This window comes from Elephas maximus, chromosome 12 (assembly GCF_024166365.1).
Source record: "Elephas maximus indicus isolate mEleMax1 chromosome 12, mEleMax1 primary haplotype, whole genome shotgun sequence".
Classification (NCBI taxonomy): Eukaryota; Metazoa; Chordata; class Mammalia; order Proboscidea; family Elephantidae; genus Elephas; species Elephas maximus.
The window spans coordinates 96,604,808-96,627,399 of NC_064830.1; the positions used below are offsets into that span (position 1 = coordinate 96,604,808).

General features: G+C 44.4%; 1 protein-coding gene across 8 annotated transcripts in view; it reads right to left on the reverse strand.

The window, feature by feature from the left end:
• The window catches only part of SNX8 (sorting nexin 8), a 60,205-nt gene that overhangs the window by 9,572 nt on the left and 28,041 nt on the right, over window positions 1-22,592 (reverse strand). For all 8 annotated transcript variants that reach the window (XM_049903092.1, XM_049903094.1, XM_049903093.1 and 5 more), the window contains 6 exons: window positions 11,765-11,955; window positions 10,312-10,429; window positions 7,296-7,417; window positions 5,143-5,223; window positions 3,239-3,399; window positions 1,694-1,826 (listed from right to left, as the gene is read on the reverse strand). In XM_049903092.1, the coding sequence (XP_049759049.1) occupies window positions 1,694-1,826; window positions 3,239-3,399; window positions 5,143-5,223; window positions 7,296-7,417; window positions 10,312-10,429; window positions 11,765-11,955 (806 nt within the window). The remainder of the gene's footprint in view (window positions 1-1,693; window positions 1,827-3,238; window positions 3,400-5,142; window positions 5,224-7,295; window positions 7,418-10,311; window positions 10,430-11,764; window positions 11,956-22,592) is intronic.

A 22,592-nucleotide genomic window follows, 5' to 3' on the forward strand; every position in this document is an offset into this window, starting at 1 on the left:
TTCAAAGGGTAAAACACTTGGAAGACGTAAATACAAGCCCAGCAGAATTGCTCTGTCAAAGTCAGCAACAATACAGGCTGCCTTCTCACTTCCAGACATTCGTCAGAGTCAACTGAAGTCTTCTTTCAGAGAAGAGAGGTGACCGGATATTTTATTCATATATGTCCTTCTTCTCTGCAACGTAACCTATGATTTCTCATGGACACATTAACTTTTTCACATCCATATCAGAAATTTCAAGCCCGAATTCATTCTCTACGGCTGTGATAATCTCCACTTGGTCCAAACTGTCTGCCCAGGTCTTTCATGAAATGGAAATTTACCGCAAGCTTTTCTGGGCCAAACTCATCAGAGCTTTAAGATGTACAGGACATAGTCCTTGACTCCCTCTAACGCCAAGAGGGTCGTGTTGCTGTAGTGGTGTCACACTGTGTAACTCTACGTGGAAGCTGCAGGAGCACCCAGGCCAGCCACAGAGCCCCAGGTTTCACCTGCATCGCCAGAGACCAGTCACCTGAGGGAGGTCACAGCACCCCAAGCATCTACCTTTCCAGTCCTCTCAGGCCCCATCACTGCACCCTCCATCCTCCCTCCCTGCCTTGGAGATGTGGCTCTCACAGTCCTGGGGATGGAGAGGACCCAATGCCAGTTAAGAGTCACACCAACACTCCCTAAATCCAGATACTAAAGTGAAGACATGCACCACAGGAGCAGAAGAGGAAGGAAACCCAGGACTTGCCAAGCCAGCAAATGATCAAATTCCCTTTTCAGCACTAAAAAACGTCATGGGCACCTGAGCCCCAATCTCCAGTGTGAAAAGGCCCCAAGTCCCCGGCAGGTGGATCGGCCAGCATTCCCTGTGATCGGGACGTGTGGCCCCCTACAAACTGACCGCATCAGTTCACAAAAGGGTGGGTCAGCCAGCATCCCTGTGGCCCCCAACACACTGGCCACATCATTTCACTAAAAGGAGGGTCGGCCAGCGTCCCTGTGGTCCCAGTGAGCTGGCCACACCAATTCACTGAGGGGCGCAGAGCTTCAGGCAGACATCAAGCTCTTAAAAAGCAATCTAATTTTAATGTTTTTAATTACCTGCTTGTAGTTTAAAGGCCATTTCCCCAAGAATCAGGCAGCAAGCTCTCACCCTGGCAATTATGTAATAGTTTCCGGACATAGGAGCACCTGGCTGACCCTTTAAGTGTGGTGATAAACACTGTATCCTCAAATTAATCCCAAATGATGACAAGATTCTCTGCCGGTTCCTAAAAATAGCACCCACTCTACAGCAGCAGCAGCACTTCCTGAGGTTAATTGGGTATCTGGGGTGAAGGACGGAAGGGGCGCTCAGGCTCTGGGAACCCCGTTATCTCTGAGTCAGTGATCACACGGCCAAATACAGCTGAGGAGGACAGCGAGCGGAAAACCCAGGAGGAGCCTGAAAATCCCGAGATCATGTTTTCAAGGACAAGTTGTAACCCCTAAACTCAGCAGACTCCACTCTCAGGAGGCCAGAAAGAAGTTTGTTTTTGTCATTGGCAATCACCTCTCAGGATGTCACCTGGAACAGGTGGGGACGTGCTGTCCCGACCCGGGAAACAGCTGCTCGCTGAGGTGGATGGAAGGAGGGTACCCTCGCAAACACCCAGGTAGAGAACATTCCTCGGGCAACTACACCAAAAGCAGGCTCACTCACCTGTTGTGCGGCCTTGTCAGCCAGCAGTGCAAATTCCACAGACAGGCCTTTCAGCGCCTGCTTCAGGGACCCCCATGTGCTGCTGCTCAGAGAGGCCCAGGAGGGGAGTGGGGTCGTGTCAGACCCTAGAGCACTAGGGAAAACAAAAAAAGGCCTTGAAGCTCATAACACAGCCCTGCCACCAACGGTCCACTCTAAACACCACGCCACCCTAAGGCCACCTCCACGTCTTCCCTTCTAGCCCCCGTTTCTGAAAGAGCACCCACTGCCGTGGAGTCAATTCCAACCCATGGTGACCCCAGGTGCTAGAGTAGAAGTAAGCTCCATAGGGCGTTCACGGCTGTAATCTTTTCAGACAGGAGCCCTGGTAGCACAATGAAAGGTCGGCGGTTAGAACCCACCCAGCAGCTCCGTGGAAAAAAGACCTAGTGGACTGCTCCCGTAAAGATTACAGTCTTGGAAACCCTATGGGGCAGTTCTACTATGTCACATGAGGTTGCTAGAGTCGGAATCAACTTGACAGCACACCACAAACAACAATCTTTACAGAAGCAGATTGTCAGGCCTTTCTCCTGTGGCGCGCCAGGGTAGGTTCAAACCACCAACCTTAGGCTCGGTAATCAAGTGCAAACATCTGCGCTACCCAGGGACCTTCACCTGAGGGATGGTCTGTGGGAAAACCTGGGAGTCGATGAGAAATGCAGGGTCCCAGGCCCTGCCCCGAACCTACGGAGTCAACTCCTCGTTTCAGAAAGACCCCAGGACATGTGAGTACACAGCAGAGCATGAGAAGTACAATTCTTGAGGCAGCTGAAAAACACAGAGTCCTGGGCTGGGAGCCCTGCCTCCCCTTCAGGGAAAGCAAGCATTAACAGACCATCCTTCTCAATGCCCTTTCTCTTTTTAGAGTCTAATCCTGACAATGAGAGAAATGCCGTGTAAGAAACTGGCTGGCGAACAAATCCTAAACATTTTCCACCTCATTACCCCCAAAATCTCCACCTTTTTTATTTTACATGTGATCATTAATTTGCCTGACCCGTTTTCTTCCCCTTTTGGAGTGATATAGGTCAGAATATTATTTACAGTAAAATGCAAGGAGCCCTGGTAAATGCTCAGCTGCTAACCAAAAGGTGGGCAGTTTGAACCCACCCAGTGAAGCCACAGGAAAAAGACTAGGCAGCCTATTCCTGTAAAGGTTACAGCCTAGAAAACCCTAAAGGGCAGTTCTACTCTGTCACATGGGGTCACTGAGTCGAAAACTGACAGGACAGCACCGGACAACAGCGGTAAAATGTACTTTGTGCTCCAAGTCCACAACCAAAGCCGAAAAGATTCTTTCCCCAGCTAACTAACCCCTGCTGTTGTTGTTGTTGTTTGCTGCCAGTGAGTCAGTGCTGACTCCTGATGACCCTATGTATGACAGAATGAAATGTCGCCTGGTCCTGGGCCATCTCTGTGATCTTTGTATATGACAGAGCCCCCTGTTGAGGCTACCATGTCACTCCATCAACCAAGCCCCACTGAACCTGCAGGGCCACCTGCCTTAACTCCTTCCCAAAAATGAGGAGGTCAGCAGCATTGTCGATGGCCCTGGAAGCAATCCGCTCAGCCCGGTCCCGGAGCTTATAGAAGCTGTTGTAGATGTTTCGAATCAGTTCCCGGCTTGCTGCAAACTGGACCTGGATGTCGGCTGGGAGGAAGTCCTGGCGGGATAAGAAGGAAAGATAACACTGAATGCTGCTAGACTGGAAATGCCTCTCAGAAAACAGCAGTGAGTCCCCCCAACGGTGACCAACTCTCCCTACCTGAACGGCAGAGCCAAAGCGTGTTCAGACCACCCTGTGAGTCCCCTTCCCTGCTCTCCAGTGTCTGCCCTGAGCTTCTCCTCTTGTCTGCCATCACTTATACATCATAAATGCTAAACTAAGTGATTCCACGAAAATAAGGCTATAGTGTTCCGTAAAATTTGATCAAACTGGTACCAGTACTAGTAACCCCATGTGTGTCAGAGTATGCTCCATGGGGTTTTCAGTGGCTAATTTTTTGGAAGGAGATCACCAGGCCTTTCTTCCGAGGCACCTCTGGGTGGACTCAAACCTCCAACCTTTAGGTTAGCAGCAGAGCATGTAATTGTTTGTACCACCCAGGGACTCTCATCAAACTGTAGAGCCTGTCAGAAAAAGCTCAAATAATGGTAATACTCTTCAAGCTCAAAATGATGAATGTAAATTCCTCAAAGACACTCCACGTGAGAGGGGCCTCCTGTATTCCTCACTTATTCCCAAAAATGTTTTTCAAGCTTTGTTGTTACTGGTTGCCACTGAGTCGATTCCAAGTCACAGCGACCCCACTTAACAGAGTAGAACTGCTCCATAGCGTTTTCTTGGCTGTAATCTCTACAGAAGCCGATCACCAGTCCTTTCCTTCTGTGATGCCACTGGGTGGGTTTGAACCGCCAACCTTTGGGTTAACAGTTGAGTGTAAACCGTTTGAGCCACCTAGGGACGTTCTTATAAGCTTTAATACTAACTTACTCTAATTGTCGATGCTTACAGAATAGGAAGCGTTAGGGAATAAAACGGAGGTAAAGAATTCTTTATTTCTGGGTGGATAAGCAATTTAAGGAAAGAAAAACAACAAAACTATTAAGTAACTACCTTAATCCTTTTTTGAAAAAAGACAGGCCAAATGAAATAATTTAAAAAATAGACGTAAAAATCAATCCCCTGAAGTCTGAAAAGCCGGTGATGCCAGCTCGCGTCCGTTCTGCAGCACAGGAGGCAGCCCACCCTGGCAGGAAGAGCATGGTGGGCTACGGTCCTCCAAGCCCAGCTCACACCTGGCCCCGCTACTCAGAAGCTTGGGATCTGGGCAAACTTGGGATAGCTTCTCTGAGCCCGCTTCCTCATGCATAAAATGGGCCTAACATCACCTACGTTTCAGAACAGCCGTGAGGGTTAAATGAGAAAAATATGCAATGGGTCTTAGCATATTCCTGGCACACCGCGTAGGCAAGATAAATATTATGAACTATAACTTTAAACCTTAAACCAAAAATATCCCCTGAAGTCTGCTTTATACCAAAAAATAGTTTAGCTTATTTAGTAAAGAATGCCTTCAGCATTGTGCTCTTTGAAAAAATTATCTGCACAGAATCACATTGACAACAGCAACTGGAAAAACTAGGAACCCCAGGGGGGCACTAAGTTTATGTTAATGGGGGAGAAACAATTTGGAAAAGGGTGAGAATGGTTGCACAACTCGAAGACTGTCACCAATGTCAATGAATTATACACGTAGGAATCGTTGAATTGGTGCATGTTCTCCCATGTATATTCTCAACAACGACAAAAAATAAGTAACATAAATGATCAAGAAATATAAACTAGTATAATTACTGTTGCTGTGGCTAAGAGCAGAAGTGACCGCAAACCTCAGAGACACACCTTGGCTCGAGTGGCCAGTCTGCTGTGCAGGAACTCATCGCCGACACACTGGGCTGACTCCTTTAACTTGTTCTGCACATCCTGCAAGGGGAGAGACACCACCACCTCACGCTCCACCATCAGCAAGACAGCAGACGTGAGCCAATCAGTCCGTAACAAGCAGGATGCCATCAAGAGAACGCCATGCTTTCACACATGTATCCCATCATCTCTTAACTGTTTCTGTTTCGATTTCTTATCATTGACCTTAAATTTCAGAGTGGTCTTGGGGCAGAAAGCCTGACTTAATGATAGTCACCATTACAAAACCTCCAACCCTGGAGCTGACAGCTCCCCAGAAACACAGCAACTCCCACTGCAAACCAGGGACAAGTTGTCTGCTCCACACAGATGTCCACCTGTCCATCAGAATCTGCCAGGCTCTACGTGTGGCATAGGAGGGAAACTGGGGTTTTCTCACCCTGTGAGCAGATCCTGGGCCTAAGGGTCCCCGACACTGGGAGCTCAGGTGGGCAGAGAAAGGGCAGGCGCTCTGGGAGAAGCTGGCACCACAGCCCTCAAAAGGGGTGCCTTGGCAAAGCCCAGCCTAAATGAGGTCCCTTAGGAGCCACCTGGAAATACAAGCAAATGATCTAACATGCACCTGTTTGTGCCTGAAGTAATTTTAGAATCTCAGAAATGCCTCAGAGAGTCCAAATTCTCTTGCTTCAGCAAGAGAGATAATGGTATCTCAAAGGGGGCCACACCTGCGTCCCTCCTAGCTCCTTGCCATCTGTTCCTGGCTCACAACTCACAGGCCCAACCACATTCCTCTTCTGGCGATAAAGATCTCCGTTCTGCAGGGGCCTGTCCACCCCTAGGGCTCAGAAGACCCCGGCTTCTGCTCCAGGGAAGACCTTGGTGGCAGGCTGTAAGAGGCATTTGCTGAACATCTAACCTGGGTCCAGGAGGGGATCTGAAGGACAGATGTCCCCCCAACCTGCCCCCAGGGTGTCACAGATTGACAGCTAATCTTAAAGAGGTCAAAGGCCTTGCTGCCGCTCAGGAAACGGAGAAAACAGGAAGCAAGACTGGTGCTGATGCTGCGTGGCTTGTGCTGCGGTGTTGGCGGCAAGCCATGGGTCCCATCCCAGGTTCCCAAAGTGGCCTCTCAGGAAGGGTCCCCACCATATCTGAGGAGAACTCAGGACCTCAACTCCACAGGCAAAGCACTGGCTGCTGGACCCCCATCCCTCCACCCCCTCCCCCATGATGGGGTTACAAACCCCTGAGAGCCTACGGTGAGTGGGCCCAGGGTCTACTCACAGGGAGAGAACCCCAGCTCCCCCTCTCCCAGGCCCTACATAGAGCCCGGCAGATTCTGACAGATGAACATCTGACTCCCCCTCCTCACCCAGGAACAAGAGCTCAGCCTCAGTTTCTCAGGAGAACAGCCTGACTCTCATTAAGGTGACGGGACAGCAGATTGAAGAAGGAAGTCGCCATGTTGAGCTCTAACTGAATTTAATGTACATGAAGATATTACTCTCCAGAACACTAATCTCTATGGCGGTTTGTCGATGTCCTTTTTTTTTTCAGTACACTTACTTGCATCTGGAGCCCAGAACCTCCATAAACCTTCTAAGCCACACAAAAAGCAAACCAGTTTCAGTCAAGTCAATTCTGACCCATGGCAACCCCATGTGTTACAGAGCAGAACTGCTCCATAGGGTTTTCTTGGCTTTATGGGAGCAGGTCACCAGGTCTTTCTCCCACAGTGCCACTGGGTGGGTTTCAGCTGCCAACCTTTCACTTAGTAGTTCAGAGCAAACCATTTGCACCACAAAGGGCCCTCCCAACCTATGCAGTGCTGTGTATGCTAGCTCTAAATCCCCACTGTGACTGTACTGCCAACCCATGTCCACAGGGATATGCAAAACCCTGCACAGTCAAACCCCAGGTCACGTCTCAAAAATCATATGCCCCCTGCTATTTGGAAAGGAAATAGATCTTATGTACGTCAGTCACATATAAAATAAATTCCTTCAGGGCAGCAAAACAAGGGAAACGAGGCAGGAAGGTAGAAAGGAAATTTAAGAATGAAAATCAGAGCCGGAAGGACCTCGGACTCCACCACACAGACAGAAGGAGACGCAGGTTTTTGTCATACTCACGGGACCACTGAAGGACAGGAACAGCTTCAGGACCACATCCTCAGAGAAGGGGGGATGCCGGGCCACTAGGTTGATGAAGCGCTTCAACGCCCTCCTCCTGGCCTCAATGAACTCTCTGTCGGCTGAGGGAAGAGCCTGGATGTTACAGATTGAATTGTGTTCCCCAAAAATGTGTGTTGTGGATCCTGGCCTGTGGTTGTAATCCCATCTGGGAGTTACTAGAGCAGTATTAGTGTAGGGTGTGTCTTAAATCAATCTCCTTTGAGCTATAAAAGAGCAGATTGAGCAAGCAACCAAGCAAACCAGCAGAGATGGGGGAAGATAAACACCCTGCCACAAGAAGATCACCAAGGAGCCAAGGAACAGAAGCTGAAGAGTTAATGAACTTCCCCCAGAGCTGACAGAGAGACTTTCCCTAGAGCCAGTGCCCTGATTTTGGACTTCTAGCCTCCTGAACAGTGAGAAAATAAATGTCTGTTTGTTAAAGCCACCCACTTGTATTTCTGTGATAGCAGCACTAGGTAACTAAGAAAACAGGTCACCACACACAGGCCAGGAGAGAGGCCCCCGCTTGGGGTCTGACATCTTCCACCCTGAGATGGTGCCGGGGAAGCATTTCAGGGACAGAGCTCACAGCGCCACACACAAGCTAGGGAAGGACTCGGGTTGCGATACTGCCAGAAGACAGACCATCCAAAGAGAGGGCAGAGGAGAAGGCTACAGAGCTCCCATTCCACATCTTGCCCCCACAAACCTGGCCGGCCAGGAACTCCCTGGGAAAACACGGCTCCTACTGGTTTTAACCAACAGTCTTGGGACCGAGTTTGATTCCCACCTTTGATGCTACTTTAAAGCTATGTTCTGTGGCCCCTTTCCGGCCCTTCTCCCTATGAGCAAGTGGGTTCTCCTACACTCATACATTAACTCAGTCTTCCCGTTCACATCACCTGTAAGTCACTTCGTAATGGATCCAACTACGAGTTGCTTTTATTCAGGTTAAAGGAGCCTGGCGGCTCAACGGTTAAGCACTTAGCTACTAACCAAAAAGTTGGTGGTTCAAACCCACCCAGCGGCTCCGCAGAAGAAAGACCTGGCAATCTGCTCCCCTACAGCTTACAGCCTAGAAAACCCTATGGGACAGGTTCTAGTCTGTCACATGGGGTTTCCACGAGTCAAAATCAACTGCTTGGCACCTAACAGCAAAAACAACATTAGGAGTGCCTGGATGGGGCAGTGGTTAAATGCTCAGCTGCAAACCAAAAAGCTGTTAGTCCAAAAGTCACCCAGCGCTCCACGGGAGAAAGACCTGGTGATCTGCTCCTATAGAGATTATCCCTAGGAAACCCTATGGTGCAGTTCTTCTCAGTCACATGGGGTTGCTATGAGTCGAAACCGACTTGACAGCACTCAACAACAACATTCAGGTTAAACATTTCACTTCAAGGGAAAAAAAAAGTATATGTTGATTCATTAAGGATATATATTTCAAACACTTTTTTTTTTTAATATCTCTATTGCGGAAAATACATATGCAACAAAACATTTGCCATTTTGACATCCTTCACATGTACAATTCTGTGACACTGATTAAGTTTATCGAGTCGTTCAAGCATCACCATATCCATTTCCACATTTTTCCATCACCCTTCACAGAAGCTCAGTGGCCCCTAATGAAATACTACTCATAAGTTACTGAAAAATAGAGTTGGATGAGGCCCCCTCCCCTCCTTCAAGACCTCCAGGCACCTGTCTAAGGCAGGCTGCACTTTCAGAACTGCTAAACCGCTCGACCATTGTCAGGTGCATCGAGTTGATTCCAACTCCTAGCGACCCAATGTGATAGACTAGAACTGCCCCATAGGGGTCCCTAGGCTGTAATCTTTACAGGAGCAGATCACCTGGTCTTTTTTCCCCATGGAGTCACTGGGTAGGTTCAAACCAACAACCTCTTGGTTAGCAGCTGAGAGCTCAACTGTTGTGCCACCAGGGCTCCTAATAGCACGATTAAGTGTTTGCATGCATGCACTGTCTCCAGGTGCTAGATGCTGACCACCCTCAATACACTCTGGTGCCTGAGCCAAGTGACCGTTCATCTGCCCCCACACATGTTCAGAGGTCTGCTGCCCTTAGGATTGTCTGCCCTTCCATGGGATATGAACGGTATCCCACAGTGCTCACCTGGTACGAGGAGAAAACTCTAAGATTCCCTAGATTCTGAACTTATCAGGAACCAGTGACAGAAGAGGCAAAAGGATTCACATACAATCTGAAGAGCATTTGGAATGCTGAAAATGATTTCAAATCTCAAGCTATCTCCCCATTCCAGGGCACAGTTACTTTGGGATTGCTGGGAAAATGGCGGCCAATCCATTTGTCAGCTTTGGGCACTTACCAAAGCATGCAGTTTTATCCAGAATTTGAGAAAAAGGTCGTGGGAGAGAGAGTCAATGGGAGTCTGTGTGCTTGAAAACTGAGAGAGACAGAATATTCTAAAAGGGACTCAGCTTATCTCTGAGCCTCTCACCTAGCCCGAGGCCCTCTCCAGTGAGGCGATGAAGAGCAGATTAGATTTCCCACCTCACATTTGTGTTCTCTTCCCTGCATGCAGTACACTAAGGTGGCATCACTTTGTAAAGCAGGCAAACTGCCAGCCACGGGGACAGAAAGGACACCCAGCGACTCCCCCAGGTACTCTCATAAGTGGGGTGACTTTCCTCACACTTGTACAATGGGAATGTCCTCACACAGCAGGTGTCAAGGTGGACGGAGGGTGCCAGGTGATAGTTCCCTTCCCGTACCAGATCTGGGCTCTAGGTCACAGCTGACCCCGGGAGGGACCGGGGCGGTAGAGCACTGCAGACCCCACCTGTCTTCACTGTGTCCAGGAGAAAGGCAGAGGGCTGGCGGTGAGCCAGGATGGCACCTGGTCTACAATGGGATCTACCACTGAGTCAAGATCTCAGCACCCTGCAGGGTGTTCATCCCAAATGCCAGGGCCTGCAGCAAATGGCCTTACCTCCCAGCATCCTCTTGGGGGGGAGGGCTGGCACCATGCGATACGGGAACTTGTGTAACAGCATCTCATGGAAGACCACGAAGTCGTTGTACCGTCTGTACACAGATGACTGGAAGCGCTGCCGGGAGAAGGGGGCTGACGTCAGAAACCACTGTGGCTCATTACTTCCCCTCGCCTCCTCTTCCCCCACTAAGTAATATCACCAAATGCCTATTCTCGCACCAAAAGGAGAACACCTGTAACTCCTCAGTGTTTGGTAATACATCTTTTAAACTTTGTATTGCTCTTATTTTCATGTTTAACTATCTGACATCGTGGATCTTTTGAAAAAGACAAGACTCTTACAGGAGTTTTCACCTGCTTTTTTTTTTTTAAGGTGGGCACCTGAAGGTCCCTGGGTGGCACAAAACATTTTGCACTTGGTTTGAACCCACCCAGCAGTCCCACGGAAGAGTGGCCTGGCAATCTGCTTCTGTAAAGATCACAGCCAAGAAAACCCTATGGAGCAGTTCTACTCTGTAACACACTGGGGTCCCCATGAGTCGAAATTGACTCAATGGCAGCTAGCAAGAACAACAAGGTGGGCAGCCTTAAAAGGCAGCACATAAGAATAATGTATTGTTTATTTCAGGGTAGGTCCTCAACGTATACTTTCAAATAATGCTAACACAGCATCGGTACTGCTGAAATAAACCCACCTGTCTAAGGCCAGAGCCAGCACTGAAACCAAGCAGATATCTCACTCAAATAAAACTGCCTACAGGTTCGACCTTGAGGCCTATCACTGAAAAAGGCACAGATGCCACAAGATTCGCATTCTAGTCGAACCAGATGCCTTTGAGTCAACTCCAACTCACAGTGGCCCCGTGTGTGTCAGAAGAGAACTGTGTTCTGTAGGGTTTTCAGTGGCTGATTCTTTGCAAGCAGATCACCAGATCTTTCTTCCAAGGTGCCTCTCAGTGGACTTGAACCCCCAACCTTTTGTTTGGCAGCCAAGTGCATTAACTGTGTGCACCACCCAGGGACTCCCACGACATGGGAGGCAGCAGTATTAAAGGGGAGTAGTTGGTCGTCTGCCAATTCTGCCTCCAAAATGTAATTAACTATTTGGAGTCCACGTGCTAATCCTAGGGATTTCCAATACTGCAAAACTCCTGCTAGGCCACCTTGTGTGTGGGGTCTGTGATCTGCAGACAGGCTGTACACGAGTCCCAAAACCAGAGCCACGGTTATGGGGAAGGCAGGCTGGACTAGTCAGGGACAAGGCTGAGCTAGAATAAGACACAGTAACAGCACATTAGGGAAAAGTCTGTTGGACAGCTCGACTCTCTGCCTTCAAGTTTTGGATCTCACTTTCAGCCAAGCACGCAGACTCTCTCCTCTGCCCTGGGACTTGTCCCTTTGGTCCTCGCCCCCCGACCCCTTCCCCGTATACACACACACTGCCTGTTACCTGGCTGGAAACCTCATACTCCACATGTTTCAGGAAGAGACCCTTCTTCTCGGGGATGACCTCCACCTGCACGGTGTCACGGGCCAGCAGCTCCTGCAGGCTGTACGACAGCAGCAGCGGGTTCCCTTGCAGCATCTGCATCCGAGTGGGCTCGGGGTCCGTCGGCTCGGTCCCTGGGGGCGTGGGTATGTCTGCAGGGGAGAAGGCGAGCACGCGCCCGACAGAACCAGCTGTCCGTTAGGATAAGCGAGCTCAGCACACGGACCCACCAAGTGGGCAGTCCGTCCCCCGCGTGCCACATTCCACACACTCGTCCACTCCTGCCCACAGGAATCGCTGCCCTGCTAGGCCCCCGCTCGGGCATCAGCAAACACACCCACATTTCCGTGACCAAGGGAAATCTCATCTTCAGTTTGGGGAAGGGACAAAAGTGAACATTTGCAAATTACGTGCAAAAATGTGTCTTCTCTACAGTCGAGAGAAGGGGCTAAAGGGAAAGGAAGACCAAAAAACCAAACGCGTTGCTGTCTAGTTGATCCAACTCATAGCAACCCTATAGGACAGAGTACAACTGCCCCATAGAGTTTTCAAGGAGCACCTGGTAGATTCGAACTGCCAACCAACCTTTTGGTTAGCAGCCCTAGCACTTAACCACTGTGCCGCCACGGTTCCCAAAGGCAAAGGAAGGACTATACGACTGTCTCTATTGCCCCACTGTTCCTACAACCAACATATAACTTTTATCTGCCATAACAATCGTTCTCAGTTTTTAAAAACCTACATGCCTGTTCACACCTGGGATTCCGAATCATGGAAAGAATTAAACCCTCCAACAGCAGCTTCCTTTATGAATAAGAATCACCCACATGTTTTATGTACCCATTCACAAATCAGCAAAAGACAGTTCAGAAGGATTTCATGCCAGAGAGCTTGCAAAAAACAAGGAAATCAAATTGTTGACTCAACCAATGTTTTGGTGTATATTTTCATCACAATAAAAAATAGAAAATCATGCTAAAATGTCAGTTTGGTTTTTAGTACAAGGAGATTACTAAAGAAGAAAAGGAAATGTTTGCAGTTTAAAAAAAAAAAAATGAAGACAAGATATCCCAAAGGGGAAAAAAGTCATATTCCAATTAACTTTGCTACAAATAAGTACAATGAAGTAGAGATTTCTTTTGTCTATTTTCCAAATTGTCTACAATATGGCTGTATTACTTTTTATGATTTACTTCTTAATGTAATTTTTCATGCATTGGGCTAAGATTCTGATTTACACTCTGAAACATATATGAACAACTAGATTATTTTCATCTGTGAAATTACTCAGCATTTTGGGGTTTAAAATGTAGCTATCCTTCACTAACCTCAGAGCTAAAGAAAGCAACTAAGGCCTTAGTTTACTTGGGAACCTCCAAAGGCTGCACAAAAATGCCACATAAAAATTAAATACTATGTGCCCTAAAGGAGTGCTCTCCAAGTTAGGATTGTGGAGCCTCATGTCAAAACAGTCCAGGGGATTTCAGGGAGAAAATAATAGAAATTCTGTTTATGTCTTTTATCTCTTCCTTAATTTATAGTCTCCTGGCATTAGTATACCGTACATAACATACTACCACAGGCACATAAAAAATATGTATTAGATGGACGTGTATGCATGTGTCTGTGTCTATCTGTGTGTACGTATGCACGTAAGTGTGTATGTGTATATATAAGTGTGTATGTACATATGTGTGTGGCTGTGTGCATAAGTGTATATATGACTGTGCCTATAAGTGTGTGGAAACCCTGGTGGCATAGTGGTTAAGTGCTATGGCTGCTAACGAAAGGGTGGGCAGTTCAAATCTGCCAGGCGCTCCTTGGAAACTCTGTGGGGCAGTTCTACTCTGTCCTACAGGGTCACTATGAGTCAGAATCGACTCGACAGCACTGGGTTTGGTTTTTTCGGTATAACTGTGTATGTATGTGCATAAGTGTGTACTTGATCATGTGCATGTGCAAGTTTGTAAGTATGAGTGTATGTATGTGTGAATGTGTGTGTGTCTACAGAAGTATGTGTGAGTACACGTGTGCGCATAGCACCTCTATGTACAACAGAACGAAGCACTGCCCAGTTCTGCGCCAACTTCACAATCGTTGTTATGCTTGAGCCCATTCTTGTAGCCACTGTGTCAATTCATCTTGTTGAGTGCCTTCTTCTTTTTTGCTGGCCCTCTACGAGTCAGATGGCAACGGGCTTGTGGTGTGCACATGAGTGCATGCATGTATATATGTAAGTATGTGTGTGAGTATATGTGTGTGCACATGAGTATGAGCTGTGTGAGCATGTGTGCACATGAGTGTGTATGTGCGAGTATGTATGTGTACATGAGTGTATGTGTGTACATGACTATGTATATATGTGTGTATATGACAGCGTGTGTACATGAGTATGTATATATGTGTGTATATGACAGCATGTGTACATGAGTATGTGTGTATATGTATATGTGAGTGTGTATGTGTATGTATATGTGCATACATGTGTATTTGTGTATGAGTGCATATATCTATACATATATGACTATTTGTGTGTGTGTGACTGCATGTCTATGTGCATATGTGAGAAGTCCCCAATATTTTTTAAAGTCAAATGTGTGGAGACCACTACTCTGTTCTCCCTAGTCACCCCAGAAGCCCAGCTCCTCTCCATGTGAAAATACTCCAACAGCCTCAGAACTGTGTTAACACAGACTCTTTGGGGATTACAACTATCTTCAGTCAGTAAACCAACAACACTTATTAAGTGCCTACTCCAGAGAATCCAGTGACGAATAAGACAGGGCTGCTGAGCTCAGTAATTTATCCATTCAGCACACAGCTACTCAGTACCCACCACAGCCAGGCACAATCCAGAAAGGTTAACATGTGTTAACATCTAAACTCTAGGGAGAATGTGAATCATGCCCTAAATTTAATACTACTCTCAGAATCAGAGAAAGGAAGTGAAGATTTATGCACTAATCCAAGAGCGCAGGGATTAGGCTCTTCAGTTCACTAATGCACTCCAGCTGCTAGAAGTGCCTGCCACATCGTAAGGGCTTAAGGAGTGTTTGCTGAATGTTTTCTGAATCTCCATTCTGTTTTCAGGAGGGAAAAACATAGCATCTCTGGGGAAGAGTATTTAACTAGAGTACAGAACACATAGAAAAACAGAAAGTAATAACACTAAAAAGATACTGGGGGGAAAACTAGCTTTCACAGGGAAAATACTTGCAACTCACGTATCTGATGAGGGACCTGTACCTAGAATATACAAAGAACTTTTACAACTCAATTAAAGAGCAAAAAAGATAAGAACCCAATTAAAGTTTTGACTTCCAGGAAATAGCAGTGTAAGCAGGTCTATGGCCCAGACAGCCCACCTCCCCCATGATGACCAAGGAAAGCAACTAGAAATCTGCAAACACAACTCTGTAAAAACACTGGAAAGCAAGCTGACGGTTACAACAACTAACCACATGTTGAAACAATAAAAAGGCAACTTTTAAATGATACTGTCTCTGCACCTCCCTCTCCCAGCTCGATGGCTGCTGCTACAGTGGTGGTGGACCACAATCTGCATTCTCAGAGCAGGACCGCGATCTCTGGCTCTGGAGTGAGCATGGCAGACACTGAAGGCAGGCTGTTCAGTGTGTGTGTTCTCATCTGTCTGGGGTCTGTCTAAAGGACTGAAGCTTCAATTGGCCACACAGGGCAGGGGAGGTAGTGGTCAGCAATGACTGAAGACTATGACTGCCCTTAATCTTCCGGGACTAAATGGTGCAACTAAAGCAGACAGTTAACTCCTAACAGCTGAAGGAGAACCCAGAGGGAGAGATTCTTGCAGAAAGTAACACTTTCCTAAAAAAACACTACGTATAGGGAGTTGAGGAAGCTATACGTGTGCTCAGAGCTAAGACATTGTAATATTCCAATGTCCCAGTTTCAAAAGCAAATCACACAAGGCATATAAAGAAACTGGAAATGATGGCCCATTCAAAAGAACAAGACAAAGGAAAGAAATCATCTCTTTGGAAGCCCAGATAATGAGCAGACTAGAAGACTTTAAAACAACATTAAACATACTCAAAGAACTAGAGAAAATGATGGACAAAGAAAGGAAATCAGGAAAACAAAACATGAATATTCACTAAAAGATAGACACTATAGAAAAGAAGCAAACAAAATCACTGGAGCTGAAAAATATAATAACTGAAATGAAAACTTCAATGGAGGTAATCAATAGCAGATTTGTGCCAGCAGAGAAAAGAATCAGCAACTAGAAGATAAGGCAATCAAAATTACTGAGTCGGAAAAACAAGGAAAAAAGAGAATAAAGAAAAGTGAGCAAAGCCTAATGGAATTGTGAGACACCGTCAAGGAAATTACTATAAATATCATGAAAATCTCAGAAAGTGTATTTGAAGAAATAATGGCAGAAAACTTTCCAAATTTGATGAAGGACATAAATCTACAAATCCAAGAAGCTCAAGGAACTCCAAGTAGGATAAACACAAAGAGATCCACAACATAAACACAATAAGCTCAAACTCTCGGAAACCAAAGATCAAGAGAGAATCCTGAAAGCAGCAAGACAGAAGTAAACTGTCGCATACAGAGGCCAAATGAACAACCCAAGCCAAACCAAACCAAACCCATAGCTGTGGAGTCGATTCCAACTCACAGTGACCCTATAGGACAGGGTAGAACTGCCCCATAGAGCTTCCAAGAAGCGCCTGGTGGATTCAAACTGCCAACCTCTTGGTTAGCAGCTGTAGCTCTTAACCACTACACCACCAGGGTTTCCAAATGGACAACAGTTACTCTAAAACATGGATGAGAAAGAATGGAAATAATGAGAACACTGACACGATGTAAAAAATGTAACCAATGTCACTGAATATTATATGTATAAATTGTTGAATTGGGAACATGTTTTGCTGTGTATACTTTCACCAAAAATACAATATTTTTTCATTGTCACATACATGGGATCCTCTAAGATTTTAAGTGCCACTTTCTCCTTAGAAACCTTGGAGGCCAGAAGGCAGTGGGATGACATATTTAAAGTGCTAAAAGAACTGTCAACCAGGAATTCTATAGCTGGCAAAACTGTTTTTAAGGATGAGGATGGATTTAAGATATTTGCAAATAAACAAAAACTGAGGGAGTTCATGATGACATATACAGAATACTCCACCCAACAACAGCACAATACACATTCCTCTCTAGTACACACATTATCATTCTCCAGGATAGGCCAGATGCTAGGTCATAAACTAAGTCTCAATAAATGTTAAAGTATATGGAAATTAAACGACATACTATTAAACAATCAATGGGTTAAGGAAGAGATCAAAGAAAATCAGAAAATAATTAGAATTGAATGAAAAAGAAAATACAACATGCGAAAACGTATGGGATGCAGCAAAGGCAGTGGTCAGAGGTAAATGCATATGCCTACATTTAAAAAGAAGATCTCAAAATCAATAACCTAATTTTACAACTTGAGGAACCAGAAAAGGAAGAGCACTCTAAGTTCAAGACTACCAGAATGAAGGAAATAACAAAGATCAGAGTGAAAATAAATGAAACAGAAAAAGAAAAAAATAGGGACAATCAACAAAACTACAAGTTGGTTCTTTGAAAAGATCAATACACCTACTCCTCACTTATCAACTGTCTCATTATCCAAAATTTTGCATTTACGACAATAGTAAAAAACCTACTACCCGACTATTTTGCACATTAATGACGTATGCCTGGCAGTTAACGAACACTGAGGTGTGAGGTGAGAGTAACACTGGCTGTGATGGTTATGTGTCAGCTTGGCTGGGCCATGATTCTCAGTGGTTCGACAGATATATAAAGAAAAAAAAAAATCCATTGCCATCGAGTAGATTCCAACTCATTGCAACCCTACAGGACAGAGTAGAACTGTCCCATAGGGTTTTCAAGGAACAGCTGCTCGATTCAAACTTCCAGTCTTTTGGTTAGCAGTCAAGCTCTTAACCACTGCGCCACCAGGGCCAGCAGTTACACAATGAGGTAATTTGACAGTTTTGTAATGATGTAATTTGGTGGTTATATAATGATTAAATATGGCAGTTATGTAATGATGCAGTCATCCTCCATTTTGTCATGTAATATGGTCATCCTCCATTTTCACATAACGACCCGGTCTTTGGAGCCTGGCCAGACTGATAAGTGAGCAGTGAGTGTAAAATAAACAAATCTTTGGCTAGACTTGCAAAAGGAGAGAGAAGATGCAAATACGTAAAATTAGAAACAAAAGTGGGGAAATTACAACTGATCCAACAGAAAATAAAAAGGATCATAAGAAAACACCATGAGTGATTGTATGTCAACAAATTAGATAACTTCAATGAAATGGACAAATTCCTAGAAACATGAGCTACCTAAACTGACTCAAGAAGAAATAAAAAATCTCAACATAACAAGTGATTTGAATCAGTAATCAAAAACCCCTCAACAACAACAAAAAATTCCTGGACCATATGGCTTCACTGGGGAATTCACCAAACATTTAATGATGAATTAATGCCAACGCTTCTTAAACTTTTCCTTAAAAATAAAAGAGGAAGCAACACTTCTTAATTGATTCTGAGACCATCATTACCCTGATATCAAAGCAAGACGAAGACACCACAAGAAAAGAACCCTATAGACCAATACCACTTATGAATATAGATGCAAAAACCTCAACGAAATACTACCCAGCTGAATCCAACAAGATAGTAAAAGGGTTGTACACCATGACCAAGTGAGATTTACCCCAGGAATACGAGGGTGGTTCAACATTAAAAAATCAATGTAATACATCACATTAATAATACAAAGGAAAAGAACTACATGATCATCTCAACCAATATGGACGAGGCATTTGATAAAAACACTCTATAAACTAGGAATATAAGGGAAATTCCTCAGCATGATAAAGGAAACTTAAAAAAAAAAAACCCTCAGCTAACATCACACTCAATGGAGAACAACTAGGTGCTTTTCCCTAAGATCAGGAACAAGACAAGGATGCCTGCTTTCACTACTGCTGTTCACTATTGTACTGAAAGTTCTAGTTAGAGCAATGAGTCAAAAAAAAGAAAAAAAGTATCCATCTGGGAACAAAGAAATAAAATTATCTATTCACAGATGACGTGATCCTATATACGAAAGAAAAAAAAAAAAGAATCTACAAGAAAGTAAACAGAGCTAATAAATGAATTCAGCAGAGTGGCAAGGGTCAGGATAAACACACAAAATCAGCTGGGTTTCTGCCATGAGCAGTCTGAAAAGGAAATTAAGAAAACAATTTCATTTAAAATATCATCTAAAAGAATAAAATACCTCCACTTACAAGACTTGTCTTTATTTGACATTAACCAGAGTTTGCTCAGTGCAAACAGCCTTTTCCTTGGCAAGTTATTTGTCAAAAACAATCAGCAACAACTGTTTAAAACTGCAGCCTCCTGAGGTAGTGATAAATAGTTGAGGCAAACAAAAGGCTAACTAAAAAGCTTAAAAGGAAAATCTGGGGAAAGAGACTTTCACGTAGCGCTTTAAAAAGCTCTAACATATTTCTGGGTATCTAGAATGTCACATGCATGTGTAAGGCTATGTGCATACCCAGGACGGTGCACAACCTCAAGAATGGCCTGAGAAGACACTAAGCTCTCACCTCAGGCTGGACCTTGAGGTTTTGCACTAGCAGGAAATGACAGCAAAGGCAAAGTTATAAACTGTCTGGCTGAACAATAAAGGCATGCACCAACATTCAGAGAGAGCTCCTCATTCAACAACTGAGAGACTTACAGGCTCCAGGCATTTAAACAAGTATTTGTCTTGTCATTAGCTGACCATTAAGCTAACCAAGCAGAGATTTCAACAGCCATATATGACAAAAAATATAGACTTTATGGAGTTAGTTCAGAACAGTCATTAAGTCACTCTTGAAGTTCACCCATCAGCCAAAGATTTGACAGGCCTATAAAACAAAACAAAACTAAAGGGGCACACCAGCCCCAAGGCAAGAATGAGAAGGCCAGAGGGGACAGGAAAGCTGGTAATGGGGAAATTTTTTTTTTTTTTAAGTCAGTAAACAAACAAAAAGCAAAAACAAACCCTGAGACTGGGGAGGAAGGTCTGATTTCCCAAGTTGCCATATTATATTATCTAAAATGTCCAATTACCAACAACAAAAAAAAATAGAAAAGATGCAAAGAAACATGAAACTATGGTCCATATACTGGATAAAAAAAAAAAAAATTCACTATAAACTGTCCTTGAGGAAGACCAGATGTTATTCTTACTAGACAAAGAATTTAAATCAACTATTTTAAATATATTCCAAGAACTAAAGGAGATCATGTCTAAAGAACTAAAGGAAAGTATGAGAACAATGTCTCATCAATATCAATAAACAAATAGAAATTATTTTATGAGAACCAAATAAGAATTCTGAGTTGACAATTTCAGTAACTAAAATTAAAAATTTCACTGGAGGGGCTCAACAGTAGATTTGAGCTGGCAGAAAAAAGAATCAGCAATCTTAAAGATAGGTTCATTGAAATTATCCAGTCTGAGGACCAAAAATAAAAATGAAGGAAAATGAACAGGGCCTCAGAGACCTTGGGATACTATCAAGCATACCAGCATACTCATAATAACCCAGTGCCGTCAAGTCAATTCAGACTCATAGTGACCCTATAGGACAGAGCAGAACTTCCTGATAGAGTTTCCAAGGAGCACCTGGTGGATTCGAACTGCCAACCTTTTGGTTAGCAGCTGTAGCACTTAACCACTACACCACCAGGGTTTCCATACTCATAATAGAAGTCCCAAAAGGAAAGGAAAGCGAGAAAGGCAAAGAAGAGTATTTGAAAAAATAATGGCCAAACTTGATGAAAAACATTCAAGAACTCAACAAAATCCAAGTAGGATCAACTCAGAGATTCATACCTAGACACGTCATAATCAAACTGAACTGTCGAAAGACAGAGAATCTTGAACGCAGCGAGAGAAGCAACTCTTCACATGAGGGACACAATAAGATTAACAGTTGACTTTTCATCAGAAACCATGGAGGCCAAAAGGCAGTGGGATGACATACTCAAAGTGCTGAAAGACAATCAAGATTCCTATACCCAACGAAACTCTCTTTCAAAATGAAGGAGAAATTAAGACATTCCCAGAAAACCAAAAAACTGAATTAGCTAACAGACCTGCCCTACGAAAAGTACTTAGGGAACCCTTCAGGTGGAAATGAAAGGACATCAGAAAGAAACATAAACCTACATGAAGAAATAAAGCACACTGGCTTAATGGGCCTAATAACATTAGTTTAGTGCTTCTGTTCTATCTCTCAGTTTGTTGCATAGTGCCTGCAGTTTTAAAAACTTTCAAGTGGCCGCCCAAGGCAAAACACTTGGTCTCCAGTCACTTGGAGCAACAGAGGAAGAAAGAGAGTCAGGAATAGGAGGAGGATATGAGTTGTGTGGCTAAAATGCCCCCACGAACAACTGCCTCCTTTGCCATGAGACCAGAAGAACCGGATGTTGCCTGACTACCACTACTCAATTTGATCGAAGATTCTATAGAAGAATCCTGAACAGAAGGGGAAAAATGCAGAACAGAATGTCAAATTCTCATGGAATCCAGACTTTCTGGAGCCACGGGGGCTGAATGAATCCCTGAAACTACTGCCCTGAGGTCACCTTTACAACTTAAACGAAAAATATCTCTTGAAGTGTTCTTAATACCAAACAATTGTTTAGCTAACCTGGTCAAAACTGTCTGTCTTGAGCATTATGCTCTTAAAGAACTATCTACCTGGGATCAAAGTAACAGCCGCAACAGAACAGCTGTACAACTCAAAGAATGTAATCTGTCACTGAACTGAACATGTAGAAACAGCTGAAATGGTGTACGTTTTGCTGTGTATATTCTCAACAATCACAATAAATTTTTTTTTTAAGTAGAAAGAAAGGGCAAGCACTGGCAAAGGTAACTATATACCAAAAAAAACCAGCGCCATCGAGTCGATTCCGACTCATAGCGACCCTATAGGACAGAGTAGAACTGCCCCATGGGGTTTCCAAGGAGCGCCTGGCGGATTCGAACTGCCGACTCTTTGGTTAGCAGCCATAGCACTTAACCACTACGCCACCAGGGTTTCCATATAGTTAGTCAGAGATAGATAAAACAGAAACAAGGAATTAAAATGGTATATGAGAAATGATGTATTTCACATAAAAGAAGACAGTCATGAGGAAATAGAGGAAAAATAAAAGGTACTGGGGGAAAAGCAGCTGGGGAGAACCAAGAGGTCTCTATCGAAATTTTAAAATAAGATAAATTTTTCTCTAATAAGCATGTATTAAGTTTTCTAATTTTCCTGATTATAAAAATAAGACAGATTATCTTTCGAGAAAGAAAGCAGACTCGGTAATGATTACCAAATGATCACACGCTAGTGAGGAATCTGAACTTTAATCACATGAGAACTCAAAAGACCAAACTCAAAAAACACATTTTAAATCAAAGACACTACTTTAACTCTTCAGCGGTCTCAAACACCTTAAGAATAATCCCTTTGTAGAAGTTTCGATCCTAAGAAAGCACACAGTTCCAAACATCAACTTACTAAACCAGGGCAGCCACATTTTCACACACACACAATTTAATAAAGAAAAAAAAGATTCTTTCAGACGGGCTACCCTGTCATGCGATGATCACATTGTGGAAAGAGCAGACACACAAAGATGACTTTGGTTTTCTGTGGGAGTAAATG